Source organism: Saimiri boliviensis, chromosome 1, assembly GCF_048565385.1.
Source record: "Saimiri boliviensis isolate mSaiBol1 chromosome 1, mSaiBol1.pri, whole genome shotgun sequence".
NCBI classification, from domain to species: domain Eukaryota; kingdom Metazoa; phylum Chordata; class Mammalia; order Primates; family Cebidae; genus Saimiri; species Saimiri boliviensis.
In genome coordinates, this window is record NC_133449.1 from 212,612,055 (window position 1) to 212,633,827 (window position 21,773).

The 21,773-nt window shown below is 38.3% G+C and overlaps 2 protein-coding genes across 35 annotated transcripts in view; one reads left to right on the forward strand and one right to left on the reverse strand.

Moving 5' to 3' along the window:
• The window catches only part of ERAP1 (endoplasmic reticulum aminopeptidase 1), a 34,071-nt gene extending 24,409 nt beyond the window's left edge, over positions 1-9,662 (forward strand). For both annotated transcript variants that reach the window (XM_010340228.3, XM_010340232.3), the window contains exons 14-19: positions 1,736-1,892; positions 2,564-2,748; positions 3,622-3,783; positions 4,278-4,418; positions 4,965-5,046; positions 8,882-9,662. In XM_010340228.3, coding sequence (XP_010338530.2) covers positions 1,736-1,892; positions 2,564-2,748; positions 3,622-3,783; positions 4,278-4,418; positions 4,965-5,046; positions 8,882-9,037 — 883 coding nt within the window. In that variant the 3' untranslated portion in view covers positions 9,038-9,662. The remainder of the gene's footprint in view (positions 1-1,735; positions 1,893-2,563; positions 2,749-3,621; positions 3,784-4,277; positions 4,419-4,964; positions 5,047-8,881) is intronic.
• A 3,059-nt stretch (positions 9,663-12,721) lies between these two features.
• Positions 12,722-21,773, reverse strand: part of CAST (calpastatin) — a 106,502-nt gene continuing 97,450 nt past the window's right edge. For 23 of the 33 annotated variants that reach the window (XM_074383203.1, XM_074383208.1, XM_074383204.1 and 20 more), the window contains 7 exons: positions 20,493-20,597; positions 19,682-19,774; positions 18,347-18,391; positions 17,836-17,928; positions 15,334-15,405; positions 14,252-14,317; positions 12,722-13,324 (listed from right to left, as the gene is read on the reverse strand). In XM_074383203.1, coding sequence (XP_074239304.1) covers positions 14,267-14,317; positions 15,334-15,405; positions 17,836-17,928; positions 18,347-18,391; positions 19,682-19,774; positions 20,493-20,597 — 459 coding nt within the window. In that variant the 3' untranslated portion in view covers positions 12,722-13,324; positions 14,252-14,266. The remainder of the gene's footprint in view (positions 13,325-14,251; positions 14,318-15,333; positions 15,406-17,835; positions 17,929-18,346; positions 18,392-19,681; positions 19,775-20,492; positions 20,598-21,773) is intronic. The other 10 variants (XM_074383209.1, XM_074383213.1, XM_074383202.1 and 7 more) reach the window with 2 other exon arrangements.

Consider the following 21,773-nt stretch of genomic DNA (forward strand, 5'->3'; position numbering starts at 1 on the left):
CATTGGCAATTCAGATCATACTGAGGCAGAAGTATAGATAACCAGGAGATCAACATCTTGGCAAAGCTCCTTGCCTAGTCCTGCAGCTTCTGGTCCTGCTATACCAGGTCAGGTTTCTCCCATCACTGGGTCTTTAACAGCCTTGAAGGCTTCTTAGGAGACTCAGTGACTCAGGCCCAAGTTCTTTGCATTCCATTTCTTGGATTAAAGAAGGAATTTTTTTTTTGTTTCCTAAACCAGATACCTGAACACTCTAGCATCTTTATGGAATATAGCTCAACAAAATAATCTTTGAGTGGGTGAGGACAAAGTTAACACTGTCTTTTTTTTTTTTTTTTTTTTTTTTGAGACAGAGTCTTGCTCTGTCAATGCTGCAACCTCCACTCACTGCAACCTCTGCCTCCTGGGTTCAATCAATTCTCCTGCCTCAGCCTCCTGAGAAGCTGAGACTACAGGCACGTGCCACCACGCCTGGCTCATTTTTTTGTATTTTTAGTAGAGACAGGGTCTCACCATGTTGGTAAGGCTGGTCTTGGAGCTCCAGACCTCAAGTGACCCACCCACCTTGGCCTCCCAAAGTGCTAGTATTACAGGTGTGAGCCACCATGCCTGGTCCGACAATGGTTTTTAAGGAAATGCTCCTGAAGCCTAAAACTCAAACTTCTTCAACATGTAGGCAGATCCGAAGTCCTAAGAGGAACCATGCAGGTGGGAAGGATTATCTCCATTTCTCCTCATATGCATATCCCTCTGCCCTAAATGTTGAGTGTCTTCTTGTTCTTCTCACCACCACACTGGGCCTCCCGAAGTGAGAAAAAGCAATAGGGAAGAAAGTTAAGGATTGCTTACCTGTTTCTTTCTGCCTAAAAAAATTCCCTTCTGTAGAATATTTCTGCTTGAGCCTTGGAGGGTTTTTTTCTTTTTTTAAAACTTGTATATATACCCTACCATTGAGGTTATTAACACCGACCCTCTGTAATGAAGGGTTTCTGTGGATATGCAGTGTCTTTTGAAATCGTAAAGAAAATGTGTTTCTTCTAGGGACTCATATTTCTTTCCAGATGATAGTCTGTTTGACCAGGCTCCCTGAAGGGTCTTCGATGGAAGTCCCCTGCTTACTTTAGAAGTTCAGCACATAATCCAATGTTTCACAGAAAAGATGCTGATGTGCTTCCATTCCAGCTTATCCATACGTTAGCCCTGGATGTTACTATTTGAGAAACTTCCTCCCCAGTGTAAACATGTCAGATGTTGTGTTATATGTGATAGAAGAGAGATTTATATAGTAGTTATCTGTTTATTTGTATATTTATTGGAGATGGAGTCTTGCTTTGTCCCCCAGGCTGGAGTGCAGTGGTATAGTCTCAGCTCACTGCCTCTGCCTCCCGGGTTCAAGTGATTCTCTTGCCTCAGCCTCCCAAGTACCAAGTAGCTGAGATTACAGGAGTGTGCCACCATGCCTGGCTATTTTTTGTATTTTTAGTAGAGATGGAGTTTCACTATGTTGGCCAGGCTAGTCTTAAACTCCAGACCTCAGATGATCCGCCTGCCTCAGCCTCCCAAAGTGCTGGGATTACAGACGTGAGCTACTGTGCCTGGCCATAGCTATCCATTTAAAAGGAACATTTATATGTGATTGGCTTGTTTTGCTAGAAGATTAAAATATATTTTGAAGCAAAAACTTGACTTTCTGGATTTACTTTTAAAACCACTAACCATGGTGTCTCTTGGTCAGCATTGGGAAGCTGTCCATTGAAAAGGCCTTGGATTTATCCCTGTACTTGAAACATGAAACTGAAATTATGCCCGTGTTTCAAGGGTTGAATGAGCTGATTCCTATGTATAAGTTAATGGAGAAAAGAGATATGAATGAAGTGGAAACTCAATTCAAGGTAAAAGCCTGAAATAAAATAGTTACCTAATTATTATTTCTTGGTGTGTTAAAAAGAGTGTTAATCATTGTGTGAGTGTGTGTTTGTGTATGTCTTCATATATATATATTAAGGAAAAGCAAATAAATATTAATTCAGTATTTGGATGGATTAGCAAAGATTTTGGTTTTATTTGGCACTAAAAATAGGAATGGCATTCTTAGACTACTTAATTTGCATGGGTTTGTTATTTCCTTTATTTCACAAACCTTTTATTTTCCTTTCCTATTATGATGGCTGACATTAAGATTTTCTGGGACTCTTAATGGTACTAGAGGAAGAGGCACAAAATTGTCATTCTTGGCAAAATATCATGAAGTCTTGTTGCATAATTTGCTCTCAAAATTTGGTCACATAAACTCTCTTTGTTTTTAAAAGTGGCAGTTCATCCTGATTTTAAGCACATAGGATATCTAATAAAAGTTTGTTATGAAAATGTGAAAGTCATTCATCAACATTTATTGTTTTTGACCCTTTTATAATTAAATATAAACATTGCTGCATGATTTATACAGTAAAAGTTAGATAATCTTTTAAAATTAGCCCCTATCATCTGAAACCATAATGGATTATATTAACATGAAATGACTTGTGGCAATACTGGTCCCTGTTCCTCTGTACAACGCCCTCAGGCCTTCCTCATCAGGCTGCTAAGGGGCCTCATTGATAAGCAGACATGGACAGACGAGGGCTCAGTCTCAGAGCGAATGCTGCGGAGTCAGCTGCTCCTCCTCGCCTGTGTGCGCAAGTATCAGCCGTGTGTACACAGGGCAGAAGACTATTTCAGAAAGTGGAAGGAATCCAATGGAAACTTGAGGTCAGTCCTTACTGACTTTTGTTGATGTAAAGGGTATCTTTTCTGTTTTCCATCACTGGTACTAAACATTAGGGAAAACAAAATGTATAAGTGTCTCCCAGTGCCCTTTTTTTTTGGAAAATAAATTACTTTTTATCTATTTATCTCTCAACTTTTAAGAATGCTAGGAGGGAACTTATGTGCATAAAAGTCAAATATCTGGGGAGTTAGGATGATATTGGAATAATTCCTGTTTTTGTATAGACAGTGTAAAGTCATATTGAACTGTGACAGCCATGTCATAGAAAAACATAGGCATTGTATTTTATAATAGTTTCTTTGGGTTTCCAAAGTCCCTGACAGGGAGACATAGTAATTGCTGACACTGTCTAAGCAAGGTTTTACCTTATCTGGAAATCCCTGTTCTTGCTACACTTCAGTCCTTTGACATTTGGAGCTTAAATCCCAGGAAACATTTGTGCCAATAATCTACATGCTTCAGCTTAAAGAAATCCAAACAGCAGGCCCACTGGAGTCCTGACTTGTGATCATGGTATAAATTTTAAATATAGTTTGAATTTCTTTCTTTTGGCTTGAAAGGAGATCACCTATGGAGTCACCCTGCATCATTAAAATGTTTAAATATGTAGCTATTTTTAAAAATGGCATTTCGTGTTACATTTTTTAGAAGGCTACTTAAAACCTAATTTTAGATATTTTTCTCTTGCCTCTTTTATGAAGTGTAACTGAAGGAAATGAGTAGTTTTTGTTTATATTTCCAGGCATGCTTCTCTGATCAGGGGGACAGTTTAACAGTTCATAATTGGTCACCATTATGCCTCTAAACGTACTTACTGCATCTCAGATTCTCACTGGGTGTGTTCCTTTCTATAGCCTGCCTGTCGACGTGACCCTGGCAGTGTTTGCTGTGGGGGCCCAGAGCACGGAAGGCTGGGATTTTCTTTATAGTAAATATCAGTCTTCTTTGTCTAGTACTGAGAAAAACGAAATTGAATTTGCCCTCTGCATAACCCAAAATAAGGAAAAGCTTCAATGGTAAGTCAGTTGTTCATTCATGTTCATGTGGCCAAGGGAAATTAGATTCGATTAGATCATTCTGGCATCTATTTTTGTTTTCTTGGCCAGGAATTGTCTATTCTGCTGGGAACATACTGCAAGTCAGCACACATCTAATAAGAATAGCAAATAATTAGGGAGAACCAGGTGTTAGGAAAAATATTTAAAGGTGTATACATTTGTGTATCTTTAAAATGAGAACATATTTAAAATATTTACTAGAGCTACTCTTCCTTAACTATTCTTTTGAACAAATGAGAGGGTATATGAGAATGGGTGTTATAAACACTATATAAACATTAGTTTTTATTATGTAGCTATAGTGGGTTTGTCAGGATTCTGGTTACCCATTTATATTTTAACCTTTGTTATTGGCAGACTTCTTTTTTCTTTTACAAGTAATTTTATTGCAGTGATTCATAATTACTTCATCACCTATTTATTGCTAACATTTCTTTTCTTAATCCTTCCAGGCTACTAGATGAAAGCTTTAAGGGTGATAAAATAAAAACTCAGGAGTTTCCAGAAATTCTAACATTCATTGGCAGGAACCCAGTAGGATATCCATTGGCCTGGCAATTTCTGAGGGAAAACTGGAACAAACTTGTACAAAAGTAAGTAGTGCCAAAAATTGTGCTGTGACTGGATAAGTTCATATCCCTACTATGTTTTAGCCTTGTTGCTTGTAAAAGAACAGTCTAAAGGTACTTTTTGATTGCAGATAGGCAAGTAGAAAGTACTTAAAATATTTGTAGAAAACTTAAAACTGGAATTCAGTGCTAACTAGTGAATCTGGACAGGGATGTTTTCCGTTCCATCTGGTATAGCCCCTTCCTGATGGACTTACCTGAAGCCTTCCTCCTCACAGTTCAGCCCTGCTGGTCTTCCATGAGCATGTTTCCTTGTTTGCATCTGTCTTTGTCTAACTCTTATAGCACTTCCTGCCTCTGTCATTTTCTTTTGGATACTCACCTTTTATTAAACTGTTGGTATGTGTTATTCTTTACAGCTAGATCTTAACCCATTGGATAGATATCATATTTTATATTTTTAACACCAATCAGCTTTTAGTTAAAACCTATTATATATAGGAGGCCTTTAAAATATATGTTAAATGAATAAGTATTCCACAACCTGTTTTTGAATATTTACTTCTCTAGGTTTGAACTTGGCTCACCTTCCATAGCCCACATGGTAATAGGTACAACGAATCAATTCTCCACAAGAACACGGCTTGAAGAGGTACTTCTTTTTAAACATAAATGAAAATTAGCTAATTAATATGGGTAGACAAAATACTTTGAGGGTGTGGCGAGTTAGAAATGGATTTTCTCATTTAGAAGTTATTTTTGGATGCTATAGTGTTGACAGAAGCATGAATCAGTTGCAGGCAAACCAGTGAAAACTGCCCCTTCTCAGAAATGCTAAGAGGTCTTAGCTCTGCCATTAAAAACCTTAGAACTTAAAAAAATTACTGAGACAATTAGTTTTTCTTTAAGGATGTAAAAAGTGAACACTGGAGTTATAAATGATCGAAGTGGTCATCCAGCTATTGTTAAAGAGGCAGGTCTGAAATCTAGGTTTTTTAATAAACCATCCAAGTTCATGGTTCCCTGTTACTTATTATATATGCCATCTACCTTCAGAAAGAATTTCAGGCAACTTTAAGATTCATGTATAAAAGAAATGTTAAAATGAAGGACAAACAGATGCATAACGGACAGGTGATGACCATGGGAAGGACTTATGCCTGGGAAGAATTCTTGCAATTGTCTCCTAAATTTATCACAGAGATTCCTAGAAGTCGAGGAAAAAGGAATCAGTATGAGTTATGCTCATTGCCTGAAAAAGGGAACATGAATCATACATGTTTTCGACAAAAGCAGACTTCTCCTCAGTCCTAAACTCGAGGACTTTGATGTGTGGGTCATTGAGTTCTGTGATGTCCCTTCTATAATAAGTTTTCCTACGGTAAAGTTGTGGAACAAATTTTACATGGCTCTTAAATTATGGTACACTTAGATAAAAGCCAAGAAGCTAATATTACATTTTTAAGTAGTGGCTCCATTGTGTAGTCTGGTTACACTATTTTCTAGCTTGAGATGGGGAGAGAGCTTTGGAAATGAAAAAGAGTAAAGGGTTGTTACAGTCTCTTAGCTTTTTTCAGTTTTCAGTGGCCTCGTCCAGGCTTGTAAAATTAACTTGCATATAATAATTCAAGCTTGGACTCCAGCAAGGTCTAGAGCAGAGATAGTCTGTGTGATGAATGAAGAGCTGTCCAAAGGTTTGATCAGAAAGGTAGTTATCCATAGACAAGATCTAGAGCAACAAAGCATTTCATTCATTCATTTGTATTCTCATTAATTCATTCAAGACATATATTCCCTGCATGGTTTTAGGTTATGGGGCCATAACAATGAATAGACAGACAAAAACCTTGCTCTCATGGAGCTGAAATTTCTGCTGTGGGAATGAGATAATTACAGACAAATCAACCGGTGTCAAGTAGTTACATGCTCTGAAGATGAGTAAGGCAAGGAAGTGATTGGGGTAGAGTGTTGGTGCTGTTTTATAGGATGTTTAGGAGACATTTGAGAAGATATTGAAAGAAATGCCAACATCTAGAGGAGTATTGTGGGCAGAGGAAACATCAGGTGCAAAGACCTTGAAGCTGGGCATGAAAATGAAAGAGCCCAAGATGTCATAATGGAGAGCAAACTACTGATATATGAAATATAGGAGTCATCCTGAGTCCTCCCTTCTCCACACATCTAATTATGCAAATCCTGCTGGTTCTCCCTTAGCACATGCACTGGATCTGTGCACTTCTCTTTGCCCAAGCCTTTCTCATCTCTTGCCTTGCCTATTGCAATAGTGTCCTAACTGGCCTCCTCCTTGCCACTTTGCCAATAGCAGAACATTTTCCACAATTAAGACTGCAAGTCAGCCCATGACTGACCCTGGCTTCTTGAAACCCTGCCTATTGTTCTTGCAGTAAATTCCAAATCCCTCCTTCCCATGTGTCCACGACCTTGATGGCCTGGCTTCTGAGGACCTCTCTGGTGCCAGTTCCCACGGGCTCTCCTGGTTCTCTCACAACACTACAGCCACTCAGCCTCCTCCTGCTCCTGGGCTACCACGTGTTTCTTCTGTCTTTAAGTCTCTGTGCTTTTTCTTCTCTCTGCCTAGCTTGCCCTTTCCCCAACTTTTTACTAGAAAGGGGAATTTTATCGCTGAGAGGTCTTGGCTCAAATCACCTTCCCCAAAACCATGCTGTTCAATGCAGGCCACATCTCCCCAGTTACTATCACACCCCTGGCATATTTTCTTCATAGCAGGTTATTACAATAATCATATTTACTGCTTGTATCCCCCGAAAGACTGTAAGCTACATGAGGGGAGGGTGCTTGCCTGATTCACTGCTGCATCCTCAGCGTCTTTACAGCAGCGGGATGAATAAATACCAGGGTAAATATTGGTGAACAAATGGATGAGGTTAAGTCCCTGATACATGCTGGGCTTGGAGTGTTGCACTTTACCTGCATTATATAACTACATTCTCACCACTGCTCTTCAGTGTGGATACGCTCCCCAATTTTACAAATGAGGAGACTGGGTTCCATGGAACTTAAATCATTTGCTCAATCAAGTTAGTAGGATAGACCTGTTTTCCTATCCCTGTGTTGTGCTACTTATTGCACAGAAATTGTTCTTCAGGAGCCAAGTTTCAATCAAAGATTCAGCTGAGATGTTGCATTTCCAAGGCAGGTGAAGACAGAAAAGATGATTTTGGGTGAGGAGAAGGGTAAGAGTAATGGCTAACAGCTGGCTTTACTCTTGTAGAAGGTGTGTTTTTAGTGGCGCTATCATGATGGACTCCTTCAGGGTTAATGATTTGAGCAATTAGTAAAATTATTGATGTGCTTTGACTGTTGAATAGTGCTCAAAGTGATTTTTAATTAGCTGTGAATTAATCCTGAGTTCTGAGAGGATGAAACAGGTGGAGCTACAACTTAAGGGAGACAGTGGAGAAGTATTTTCTAGGTTGCTACAGCAGGAGCCCAGGCCTTTGGCTCATTGAAGAGCTGTACCATATTGACATATAATTTCAAAACAACTCTGCATCATTTAAAATTGAAATCTGATCTTTCTAAAGCCCATTCCTACTTCCCTCCTTACTCCCAAACTAATCATATGGTATTATGACATAGATTTTTAAGGAATTGGCTGTCTGGAATCTATGCTGAATAAATAATATATCTTGGCCTACATTTGCCTCCTGAATACCAAATCAAAAATTGATGAACTAATGCTGTGAAAACTTATGAGGAAAGGGTAAGAAACCCTTCAGGTGAAACAGAATTGCACAATGGTCAATCTTGTGGCAAAGCCAGCCTATCTGTCATGTGAGCTCAAGGGGTTAAGATACCCAGAGATGAAACCAGAACAAAGATATTTTTCAGGAGATAGGCAAGAGTTTCTTATCTCTTTAAGATCATGGAGAACTTTATATGGATTTTATCTTGACAGAACAATACATGAATTTTGGATTAGGATTAAAAAAAAATTGGCAAGGTTTGGGTCTTACCGCCATAACTTGCTAAGAATCCCATTCCCCACAGTGTTTCTAGAATAACATACAATGCCAGGTCCATGGAGAGAGATGGCACTTATGTGGTGGAAACTGTTTTGCTTGGCAAAGAAGAGACTACACATTCTGCTTTTTAGATACCATGTTTTTTAAAAATGAAGTTTGCATCTGTGAGTAGAGAACAGAATACACATTAAATAGACACACTCAATTAAACTTTAATTATAAAATGGTAAACAGTGAAGTCTTTTAAAGTCTGACAACTGTGAATAAACAAAAGAATTGCAGAGAAAAAACTTGACATCCTAGGACATGAGCTCATTTCACATAGCTTATGTGTACATAATCCTATTCAGATACCTGGGACTGCCTTCTATATAGAATTTTGACAAATGTCGGAATTTTGGCTTCAGTTTTCTTTTAACTAAAGTTACATCTGGTTAATGTAATAAAATTAATTTTTAAAACCCACTTTTTCCTCACAAGGTAAAAGGATTCTTCAGCTCTTTGAAAGAAAATGGTTCTCAGCTCCGTTGTGTCCAGCAGACAATTGAAACCATTGAAGAAAATATCCGTTGGATGGATAAGAATTTTGATAAAATTAGAGTATGGCTGCAGAGTGAAAAGCTAGAATTTCTGTAAGAATTCCTTCTTTGGCCAGGTGTGGTGGCTCATGCCTGTACTCTCAGCACTTTGGGAGGCCAAGGCGGGTGGATCACAAAGTCAGGAGTTCAAGACCAGCCTGACCAAGATGATAAAACCCCTTTCTCTACTAAAAATACAAAAATTAGCTAAGATGGTAAAACCCTGTCTCTACTAAAAATACAAAAACTAGCCGGGCGTGGTGGCGGGCGCCTGTAATCACAGCTACTGCAGAGGCTGAAGCAGAGAATTGCTTGAATCCTGGAGGCAGAGGTTACAGTGAGCTGAGGTTGCCCCACTGCACTCCAGCCTGGGCAACAGAGCAAGACTCCGTCTCAGGAAAAAAAAACAATTCTCCCTTGCCAGATTCCTGCTATCTTTAATCACCAACATTTTGTTGAGTGTATTTTCAAACTAGAGATGGCTGTTTCAGCTCCAGCTGAAGATACTTTCCCCCCTCAACTCATTTTTTGACTATTCCTGTGAAAAGATTTGCTGTTAGTTTTTCATGAATGGGCGAACGCTACCATGTGTTTCATTCATCACAGGTGTTGCCCTGCAATGTAAACCCAAGTGGTGAGTTCCCTGCCACAGAGGAATAAAGTACCTTATTCTTCTCGTTTTATATTTTATGCTTAAGCCTCTCAGTGTCCAAAACCCTGTGCCTCATGCTTGTCATTCATGAACTTTCATCAGTGTCTTCGAAAGACAGTGAATAGTCGACTACTGAACAACGAACACCTGCATCTGAGACTAAGCCAGATGATGGCTGAGTTAAAGGTCTCCCTGCGGACCCCGCCAGACCCTCTGCCCACCCTTCTCTTCCTTGCTCCATGCCCAGGAGGCCAAGTCATCAAGCTTTCTTGCCCTTTGGATGTTGGTCAATGGGGAGTCAGAGAGCTGGGGCTGCGGTCGGGGGAGGGAGTAGGTAGAGGTGCTCTTCCTGATTCTCGAACGGATGCCTCAGGCTGGCCTCCCCTGAGGGTCTTAGCTCCTGAGAGGGGACCCTCATTTCCACACAGCCTTCTCCACCTCTGGATTTTGGCAGCTGCTTCGTCCTCATCCCTTCAGGATTAGGGGCCTCAGTGGGAGCCTGGCTTTAACTAGTCCTGGCAGGACTTGCAGTTTCCACTTACTGTGCTGGCCAACTTAGTAAAAAATATTTTTATAGAACGTTCCCTAGATAATTCTGAGTGTCATCTGTTTTCCTGACTGATGTAGTATCTCTTCTGAAAAGACAAAGCACATTCAAGCCTGTAGGAAAACCCTTTTAGGGAGGTGATTTTTCTCTCTCTCTGGTTCTTATTTGGCCTAGTTCACGATTTCTAAGTAACTAGTTATTGGCATTTACTGACAGTAAATTATTGCAGAGTCACCAATAAATGATACTACATTGTGAAACAAAATATTTGTTCCTATTAGCCTGAGGACACTTTTTGACTTTGAAGTCTTTTGTGAAGACTTTACACAGTTGCTTCAGCACACAGTTGCTGCTCAGGTTTTATGTAAAATAATAAAAAGCGGCTGAGGCGGGTGGATCACAAGGTCAAGAGATCTAGACCATCCTGGTCAACATGGTGAAACCCCGTCTCTACTAAAAATACAAAAAATTAGCTGGGCATGGTGGCACCTGCCTGTAATCCCAGCTACTCAGGAGGCTGAGGCAGGAGAATTGCCTGAACCCAGGAGGCGGAGGTTGCGGTGAGCCGAGATCGCGCCATTGCACTCCAGCCTGGGTAACAAGAGCGAAACTCCGTCTCCAAAAACAACAAAACAACAACAACAACAACAACAACAACAACACAGTTTACTAACATAGTAAACTAACAGAGTTCAAGTCAGACGATGCCCTAAGAATTAGATTTTATTTCTTATTCTCGAAACTTGCTATACAGGGACTTACCTAACCTGCATTTTGCTTTGTTGCTGACTTGATTAAAGTCGCAGTGTATTTGGCGCTAACTATAAGGTGCGGAAGTCCTCACACCTGGCAAAGAAGAGTTCAAACTGAACTTTTTGAATGTAAGGCAAAAATTTCAAGATGAAGGAGTATGATTGATATGAAAAATGTCAAAATGTCAAAATGTGTTCCTCTAATACACGATGGAACAGATGACTTCTGGATATCAATCTCCAATTTATTAAACCATTCACCACAACAAATAGGTATAAAAATGGAATTGGAATTTTTATACTAATTTGTTGCAGTGAATAGTTTAATAAAAACAGAAATCACCAGTAATTGCCACCCCAAGCTATTTCCCTTAAAAAAAAAAATACACAACCAAGATTTTAATGTAAACTATTTTGCTTTAATTGTATTTTATGTCTTGACTAATGAAACATGGAAATATTGATTTTCAGTTTTGGTCACCTGAGGAACTTAACTTCATTTGCTTTTGGAAAAGCTCATTCTCTAAACAGATACAATATTGCCACAACAATGTGCAGAAATCTTTTTGGTAATAAAGTGTTCTTTGCCTCTAAGTGGATACTTGCAATTATTTTCTCCTAACTGATTGTAAAAAGGGCTGCGTTAGATCCTGTAGCTTACTCCAGTTAGTTATTAATAAACACCCAAGTCTTGAAGATATTTCTAATTAAAAAGAAGCCATATTCAGAGAGTACCTTAAATAAATGTTTACTTTTATAGGCACCTTTAAACTTCTAGATTTTGGTATGCCACTTAAAAATACTTCTAGATACACATGGAAATTAGTCATACTGCAGCTATACCTTGCAAACTCATCTGTCAGTGTCAAAGGTTTCGAGGTCTTTTTTAACAACAACAACAAAAAGCAAACCCCTATACTGCCCAAATGGGAGGATTAGATACAAAGTTAGAAATCCCTTAGGAAAAGTATTTTTTCTTTTCTTGTTGTTGCCTTAAAAATAGAATAGTGACTAATTCTGATGGGCAGAGACATAGCATTTTAAGCTGGTGCAGTGTGAAATCCCATAGGTATGTGCATGACTTTCAGAGAGTATTTGTGGGGGAGGTTAACGAGATGTGGTGCCCATTCCTAGGCAATGTTACTGTTTATGCTTGCTCTGCTACCACAAGTCAGCTAAGCCATAACAAAAGCGTCAGACTGATGCTAAGGAAGGCCATGCATGCCCTTTGGAAACGAAATTCCCAATCTGTTTTGTGTTATGTACCTGACATCTTTTCCTGCATTCACTACCAGGAAATAAAGATGAAATTAAATATCAAAATTCTAATCAATTGTATCAGTGTAATGTTCAGGAGCTTTTCATTCAGAAACCATTCAGAGTTGCAGGCCATCAGAGCCTACTTCTTAAATTGCTGTGGGAGAAAGGCAGATTTAAAGTTTCATATATATAATTTTTTTAAAGCAGAAGTTTCTTCTTGTATAGGTAAACCTAAGTTCCATAAAGCCAGATGCGATACAGTGCAAGGACTAATGTGGCAATAGCTCTAAGCACACAGTTGCTATGTGGGTTTTCTGTATAGATAATAGCACAGTTTACTAACCACCAAGTTCAAGTCAGATGAATACCCTAAGAATTAGAATTTATTTCTTCTTCTCAAAACTTGCTACCTAGGGACTTATCTGTATTCTGCTCTGTTGCTGACTTGATTCAAGTCTCAGTGTGTTTTGTGCTGACTGTAAGGTGCAGAGTCCTCACACCTGGCAAAGAAGAGTTCAAACTGAAAAGAGGTTTGGTGCTCCCTGGATTGTCCAGGTTACCTATTATTAATTTATTATTAGCAGCCCAAGAGGAGATATGTGCCCAATATACAATATCTTATGTTTTATAAACATAATCCCAAAGCAACATCAAATACAGTTCAAAGGCCCAAGAAGAAAGGGGGTAATAAGAAATCAGAACACTGAAGAATGTTTAAAGCATTGTTTTCCAAACACTAACAAAAAAATTTAAGTGAAAACTAAAAATACAAATGAGATTTACAGGCACTGTGTGTAGAATGTGCAAAAGTTTGCTTAGCTTTTCTTTCTTTCTTTCTTTTTTTTTTTTTTGGTGTTGCTTTAAGAAACTTTATCAAATATATTTCTTACAAATATAAAGCTTTCTTTCTCTCCCAATTGAAGGCAATTAAAAAAATTCAAAGTTTATCAGTACTCAGTACAATAACACAGGTGAACCAGTCAAATTCATTTTCTTTCTGGAAAAGATTAACAAACCAATATTTAGGATGTTCAAAGACTCAGCAAATTACCCAGAACAATTGTTTTCTGTTGCCAAAGCCTTTTGTTCTTCAAAAGTCGCCATCCACCAGCTGAAGATTTTATATGCAGATACCTTGAAAATTTCAAATAAAAAATGAAGTGAATCATTTAATATGTAATTTTCTTTTTAGAAGCACAGTAAATAGACCACTTAGCAAAAGCATTGTATAATAGACAAGAAGGAATTTCCTGTAAGTAAACATGAAAGTGGATTATTAAGAAAATTTTTTTAATTTCAGGAAAACTGTTAGAGCAGTTCTAATTAATATAGCTCCTTCTTTATGTGAAAAATGGATCGTGGTGAGAGAGCTGAACCCAATTTAACCTATGTTTTGATTTCTTTTAGGCTTTGGTCAGTAAGTGCTTGTATGCTTTTAAGGCTTACAGTAAATCCTCCCCTTTCTGAAGATTAAGATAAGGGCCCAGCTCTGAAGATCTCAAAAATTCCTTCATCTGTTTAATTTCTTCAGTTACCATAAATTATAATCAAACACAGTACTTTACTTTATACAATAAAGACAAATAAAAGTGGCCAATCTTTTCCTTTGTCCTTGTTCCCAAAACCCTGTAATTTTCACCAGACTCTAAAGAGCTTCTCCCAACCCCACCATGTATTGATATTTTGGGGAATATCAATATCTTAAGGACATTTCACTAAGTTGTAACATGCTAATTTTGCTTTGCCACAATAATCTGCAGGAATGAGCATTTGGATTTCAAAGATTCAGCTAGCCTCAGACGGTCATTTTCTTTAAGTGCCTGGCCTAATATTTTTAAAAGCTTTTAATTATAAGGTTAAGGTTTTTAAACATTTCAGTAGCATACTCATCCCATTTAGTGGTTTTGGAGAATGACTCTGTAGATCTTGCAGTATGCATTTCATGCCAATAGTATAAAGAGAGCATAAATTACTCAAGAGGTGGACTTCATTTTTCTCATCCATAACACAGAAATTGGTAGAAGGTATAGTTGTCTTCATTTACAATAACACCCAACTTACCAGATAGTTTAAACTTTAACTTGTGTTTTTTTCATCATCTTTTGGCTTGGAAGCTTCCTCTGTTGTCTAAAAGGGAAAGCAAAACCATCTGTGAGCTCTTTCCTTTCTGTATTAAGTATGAGGAGATGGCCTTTTCAGAATTAGCGGACAAAATATAGCAGTCAGTGGGGAAAAATAAGATGGTCCTTTCAGTTTCTCTTCTTCGTTTGGCTAAAGCATTGTGAGCTCTTCCTCCTCAAGTTTATAAGCTAAAAATAATGTTAAGTGAGGCTGATCCTAAATTTATGGCTCTCAGCTTTTATTTTTTTTAAGGCTAGAGTAGGTTATAAAATAGGCATAGGTATGCTTGATCGGCAATGTTTCATTCTATGGTGATCCTTCCTCTTCCTGTACATAGGGTCACAGCTGTCCAGCAAATCCACTCATCATTTAGGGTTATTATGCTTTCTATTATTTGTTAAAGGGCTGATCAAGTACTTTGTAAAACTGAAATTAAATAATTGGCAAATAAGTATTTATTCTGAGATATAATGGCATAACTGCTCATTATTAATGCTATTTCTTATGTCCCTTAAAGGAATCTACTATAGGAAGATTTTAATATATTGTTTTAAAAGCTTTGATGTAACTGGACTCACTCCTCATTTTAGCCAGGGGATCATAGTAGTAATCATTTGAATCATATGTTCTTGAAATTAGAAGGGACCTAGAAGTTGTCTAATCCAATTTTCATTTCTGATCACAGCCTGAGTAGTTTTAATAATAGGAAGTTTCCAACTTCCATGTTCTAAAATCTATATACACCACATACTCTGGTAGTATTTTAATTAGGGCAGGAAACATAGGCAAATTGAGTTGTGTCAAGAACATTCATTTAGAATTTTAAAGCACCTGTTACTTTAAAATATATATATATCTACACAAATTCAGTTACTTTAACAAAGCATACTATGGGATAGAGAGTACTTTAAGGAATCTTTTATTCTAAATAGATTCTAGTAAGAAACTAAATGACTGAAGTGATAAACTCCACTCTGTGAAACTGCTAAACTAATTTGTAGTGTATTTACTGCTCCATTTACCTTCGCTGAATCCTTCGCTTTACCTCCATTCTTAGATGCTTTGGAGCTGGAAGCAGTCTTCTTGCGCTTATCCTAAAGCAAAGGAAATGTAACGAGGCTATGGCTTTCATCAAGCCATATAGCAATTAGCTAGGCTGCAGTTAAATTAATCCAGACTATTCTGAGATCTCCAATTTAATTAAATAATGGAAGACTTTGCATGTTTTTGTCATGATTTTTTGAACAATGGTGTTAGAGAATTGTTTAAAGCAGGAGGGAAAAAGGATAGAAATAAGGAGAGAAATGTGGGTCACACCGATGCTCTGCCAATTCTCGTGGTGCATGACTCCCCCAGATCTTATTTTGCCAATCAAAGCAGAGCTTATCAATGAGATGATAAATGCTGGCAAGGGTGTGGAGAAAAGGGAACCCTAGGACACTGTTGGTGGGGATGTAGATTGGTAAAGCCATTATGGAAAACAGTGTGGAGGCTCCTAAAGAAAGTAAAAGTAGAACTACTATATGACCCAGCAATCCCTCTTCTGGCTGTATACCCAAACGAGATGAAATGATCACCTTATAAAGATATCTGCACTCCCATATTCACTGCAGCATTACTCACAATAGCCAAGATATGGAATAACCTATTTGTTGATGAATGGATAAAAAAGTGTGTGTGTGTGTGTGTGTGTGTGTGTGTGTGTGTGTGTTATATGAGTATTATTCAGCCTTAAAAAATGATATCCTGCCATTTGCCACAATATGGATGGACTTGGAAGACCTTATACTAGATGATATGAGCCAGACACAGAAAGAAAAGTGATTTCACTTATATGTAGAATATATATAAAAGAAAAAGCTCAAAAACACAGAGAATAAAACATGGTTACCATGTAGGGAGCAGGAGGTGGAAACAGAGATATAGGTTGAAGGATACTAAATAGCAGATATGCAGAATTAACAAGTGTAGGGAGTTAACAAACAACAAGAGGACTAAGGATAAAATTGTATTAGGGATTTTTGTTAAATAAGTATACTTTAGCTGCTTTTGTCACAAAAAGTAATTGTGTGAGGTTATAGATATGTAAATCTGCTTCCCTACAGTAACCATTTTACTGTTTCTAGTAAATATTGGTATTTCATCCCAAATACTATGTTTTAAACCTGAAATATACACAATAAAATTTAAAAAACAAAATAGAGCTTGTCTCTATCAGGACTGGCTTTTGTGTGTCAAAAGGGCAAAAACAAAACCCTGCTTTCAGTGTTACGGAGGAGAAATGTAACAATGGAAACAACCAGAGAAAGCTGGTGTAAGTTACATGAAAATAAAGTCCATTCACCAAAAAGGGCATTAATTACAAGTTAGCAGGGTGACAGATAGGATGCTAAGGTGGTCTAGAAATTAAACTACCAATATGGAAGGACTGACACATTTGATTTACAAGAGGGTATAGCTTGAGGGAGAATGCCCCACACTTGTTTAATTACACAGTCATTTCACAGTCACTTTTAATCATGTTGTAAGCACCTGCTAAGTGCCAGGCATTTTGCTGTATGAGAAGCACTGAGGTAAAAGACACATCACTACTGTATAAAATGCACAGCTCAGTGGTGTGATACACACACAAACAGGTAACCAGAGAGCAAGGAAGGCATGGGAGAGAGGCCTCTTACTTTGGCCTGGGAAGGGAGAAGAAGTAAGACAAGAAAGTCTTCCCTTAAGGAGCTGATGCTTGAGCTGTGCACTGAGGAATGAAGAGTCACCAGTTGTGCTGAGCAGACAAAAAAGGGGAGGAAGCTCCACAGAGCAGAAGAGCATGAGAATGCCTGCTGCAGTTAGGGCCTGCTCTCACTTTAAATGAATACAGACATAGCATTATTGTTGCACAACCATATAGTGTGGAGATAAAAAATGGTGGCTATGGAAATTACAAAGTAACATTTAAGAAATAATGTTATGCAATGTTTTACAAGTGGACTGTAAGTATAATTATATAAAACATACATACAGGAAAAAAAGGAAATCCACAAAATAATGGTGTTTGGTGGGGGCAGTGGAATTATAGATATTTTTTCTTTTCATTTTAAGGTTTTCTATGGCATCATTTGATTCATTCTACAGTTGGAAAATTGTAAGGGCCAGGTGCAGTGGCTCAAGCCTGTAATCCCAGCACTTTGGGAGGCAGAGGTTGGCAGATCACTTGAGCCCAGGAGCTCCACAGCAGCCTGGCAACATGGTGAAACCCCATCTCTACAAAAGACAAAAATTAGCTGGGCATGGTGGTGCACGCCTGTAGTCCCAGCTACTCAGGAAGCTGAGGTGGGAGGATTGCGTGAGCCTGGGAAGCAGAGACTGCAGTGAGCTGAGATCAAAACCACTGCACTCCAGCCTGGGCTACAGAGTAAGACACTGTTACAGGATAGACAGATAGATAGATCAATCAATATATAAAAATTATACATATGTGCACATACACTCACATACATTTCAAAGAAAGTCTATGTGCAAAAGCGCAGTACCTTTGTTGTGTTCTGTGAGGTTTCTGTAGTGGAGGGACAGCTGTCCAGATCTCCTGAGAGAGCATCAATGGGGTCTTGGTCATCTGCAGCCTTCTGAGATATGAGTAGAAATAACCATCAGTGAAGAAGCAAAATGCAATATGGTGTATTTTCCCACATCACTTACAAATAAAAGATGTTTCTGTAAGAAAAAAAACTTGCTGACATTCTTTACTAACAATAATGTATTGTAAAGGAGACAGAAAAGTAAGAAAATCTTGACGGCTTTATTTTCCTCTACTCTTTAATGCACATTGCTTAGTATTCTCTGAGCCTCAGTTTTCTATCTTAAAGGACTTTTGTGAAGACTAACTGAGAGGTAGACAATAGACACACACACGTATATGCATGTTTTGACAACGTACTAGGCGCAGAGTAGGCATTCAATATGCTTTCGTTTTTTAATATGCCGAATAACCCTGTGGCTAGAATAAAACAAAGTGTAATGGAAATATGTTCCTATGGTCTTTACCTTTGATTCCTCTGATTTCTTTGTAGGTGGCTTCACTGGTTTGTCCTTAAAAATAAGGCAGACTATTGGTTAAGCATAGATCTTTGTAAAGGTTTACTTAGGTTTAGGCGGTATTTAAAGAATCTATTATCCAGTGACTTGACTTGGATAAAATGGAGTGTAGATTTGCAATAACTAATAAACCTGGGTCCCTACTATTTATTCATCAGCTTTGCTTAGTTTCTATTATTTAAAATCATTTCTATAGACTTGGGAGAAACGTGTGAAAGAGTCTGGTCCTGGAAGTGAAAGACGCTATTTGTGAACCTTCTGCCATTATGTATTATCACTTATAATTCTACTTAAAGTGTTATAAAAAGTTACCTGTGTTTTAATATCTTATATACTATAGCTTATTACACTTAGAAAGTCATCGGGGATCTTTCCCATTGTCAAAGGCTAGGGCCTTGAATAATAAATTTCCCAAAGAATGCAAGCAGGGTGAGTTGGTACTATGAAAGTGGCAAGGACTCTAGCAGAATGTGGAATTGCTGTCCTGAGGAATACTGAATGCAGGCAAGGAGAATTGGTTCCTATAATAGGACACCCCGAGGCTGACAGTGCTATTTAAATCAGGAGTCATCTTACGCATCAAAATGAATCAGTACAGAAAGAGAAGGGTGTAATGTGCTCTTCCTTGTTTTTTATTTGATGAACAGGCATGGAAAGGGTAATTTTTCATCTAATTGACTAAAAAGTAGAAACCAAATAAGAAAGAGGTAAGGAACAGTCCTGGTTGACCTACAAAAGACTAGCCTCTACCATGTGGAAGACAGAAGGTCAGAGACTTCTTGGTAGAGAAACAGAATCTGTGATTGGGAGTATTGCTCTGCCTGTATTCACTTTCAATAGTGCTGGTGGTGATGTAGAAGAAGATAGGGAGACCCCTGGTCTTGGAGTTGCCTTATTGATTTTACTATTGATTGTCCCAACACCAGCTCCTCTTCTGCTCTCTTTACAGAGATTACTTCCTTTGAAATCTTATCACCTTGGTCATTTTTATAGCTTTTCTTGAAAAAGAGAATCACATTTCTTGGATCACTCTTAAGCATCAGTAAATGACTGAACAGGATTCAACCCTGTTTATACCACAGAGCCTAGCATATGCATGTACAATGATATTGGCTCAAATAAATATTTACCTGCCGGTCAGCTTCAGTGACACATGAAAAGCAGTCAGTTATGATAAGTTTTTATGCTATTGTAAAAGAGTGCAGCTACTATTTCTTTCAAGGGAGGCTTGAATGTAAAGATCTTTGTAGCATAAATCCGATCTGGCAGTTTGCCTCAGTTTACCTGTCCATTATCATCCAGGAGATGTCTGTATTCAGGGGGGATAGTGTCATCTCTTTCTCCGAGCTTGTCTCTATGTTCAGCTTTCGCTTTTTCCTATATAAATGGTGAGCGGATATAATTAATATTCATTCCCTCTTTCATTTAGAAAATGCATTGTCGAATGCAGCATTTAGTATTTGTTATACTTTTATGAGGCAAAACATATGGTCTGTTTTTATTTTTTAAGCAACAGAACAACACAGATGACTTTAACAGACTGCTAGTTGGCTAAAATACATAAACCCATATGCTTCTATATGTCAATTCATATCTGTGAATTTTCTAGCTGTATTTTAAATTGAAACACATGATTAAATAATTATCCTCAGAAACCATGTTAGAATATTAGAATCCAAAGGTATAAAATATCTTTTTCTTTTTTTCCTGTATGGTTTCAGTTTTGTAAAAAAAATCAGGCCACTGTACCTTGCCATTTAAAGAGGTCATATTTACAACTCTGCCTATTTATAAGCAACCCTGGGACAATAGCTAATTTGAATGGATGTGCTGACGGCATGTGTTGCATGGGAGGAAGCCATGCATAAGCCACACCTATCTCCTAGAATTTCCTCCAGGAGGCTCCGCTGGTCTCTCTGTCACAGATTCAGTGACTTTCCCCTCCAGGGGAGTACAGATTGATTTTTCTCTATCATTATAATTTCATTTTTTAAATAGAGGTTAAGTTCATATCAATATTCCTATGACAATGATAGAGTCAAGACCCAAGGATTAAAATTTCAATTAGTGATTTTTTTTTTTTTTAATTTTTTACCTTTACTTTATCCTCCATTGGTTTGTTCTCATCTGGGTCAGGCTGCCTTTGTCCTAGACTATCAGAGAGTTTATTCAAGGCATCATCAAGGTCTTTGTCACTCTGCTAAAAAGTAAAAAATGCTGAATTAGTCACTCGTTAGCCAAACTACATCAGAGGCAAAAGCCCAGGAACTCCATCTTCTCAGGAGGGAACCTGTTCCTCTGAAGAAAAAGACATCTGGGGGTGGGGCAGGGGAGTAGACAGGGTCAGGGAAGAGAAGGCTGGGAATGGAAAGTCAGGAGAAGAGCAGCAGCATCTTGTCAACCTATTGGAGTTGGAGGTCCAACGCTTTCCACCCACCCTGCCCATCGCTTGGCAAAGATCCCACCAGGTTAAGGAGGTCTTAGTGGCAGCATCAACAGCCACATGCAGTGGGTGGCCTGGAGGTCACATAAAGGGTCCAAAAGCAAATGAACTAATCATGTGTGCCTTTCATTTAGAAATTAAACACCATTAGAACACTGGATATGAAAACAACATCCACTGATGTTGTCAGATGGTTAAGGAGCAGGATTCTGCAATAGAGGGTGAGCGTTTCTTTGTTTCTGTGGGTCCATTCTAAGACTCTAAGATCTTAAGGGGTGCATTTCATAAAGTGCAGCATGACCCACAGTTTGTGGGAAGCCATGGAGCTTGGCACTGCCGTCCTAATACTTCCTAGAGCGCAAAACCCCAGAGACTATCTGGGGTCAGGAGAGTGGAAGGGGCTTCTCTGCCACACTGGTGATGAGTGGCCTGAAAGACTTCCGAGAATTTCTGAACTGGTGGGGAAATCTCTTTTTTCATCTTCAGGAAGCTCATGGAAGCTAAATTGCAGAAACGGGAGCTGGTATTCTAGAGGGAAAAAAAATGTGGCCACTGGAATAACAATGAACGTTGTAACTAAGGTAGCTGATTTCCTCTAACATTTATTTACTGTATGATTCAGGCAGCCTATTTAACCCCTTTGAGCCTCAGTTTCCTTGGCTGTGAAATGTGAATAATAGCAGTACCTATACTCCTATGTTGCTGAAAAAAGCAAATGATTGAAAAGGCATTTAAAATAGTACTTGTATGTTAGGACCCAACAAATGGTAAATTATTACTAGTATTATTACAGCAAAATCCTAAGAAGTTTTTTTCAAAACATTTTTCAACACATTGCATTCAAAATGTTGACGTCTACCTCTAAATGAAATCAGTTAAAATGTGTTAAACATCTACATTGTATAAGACACCATGCTGAACTCTGTCCAATAC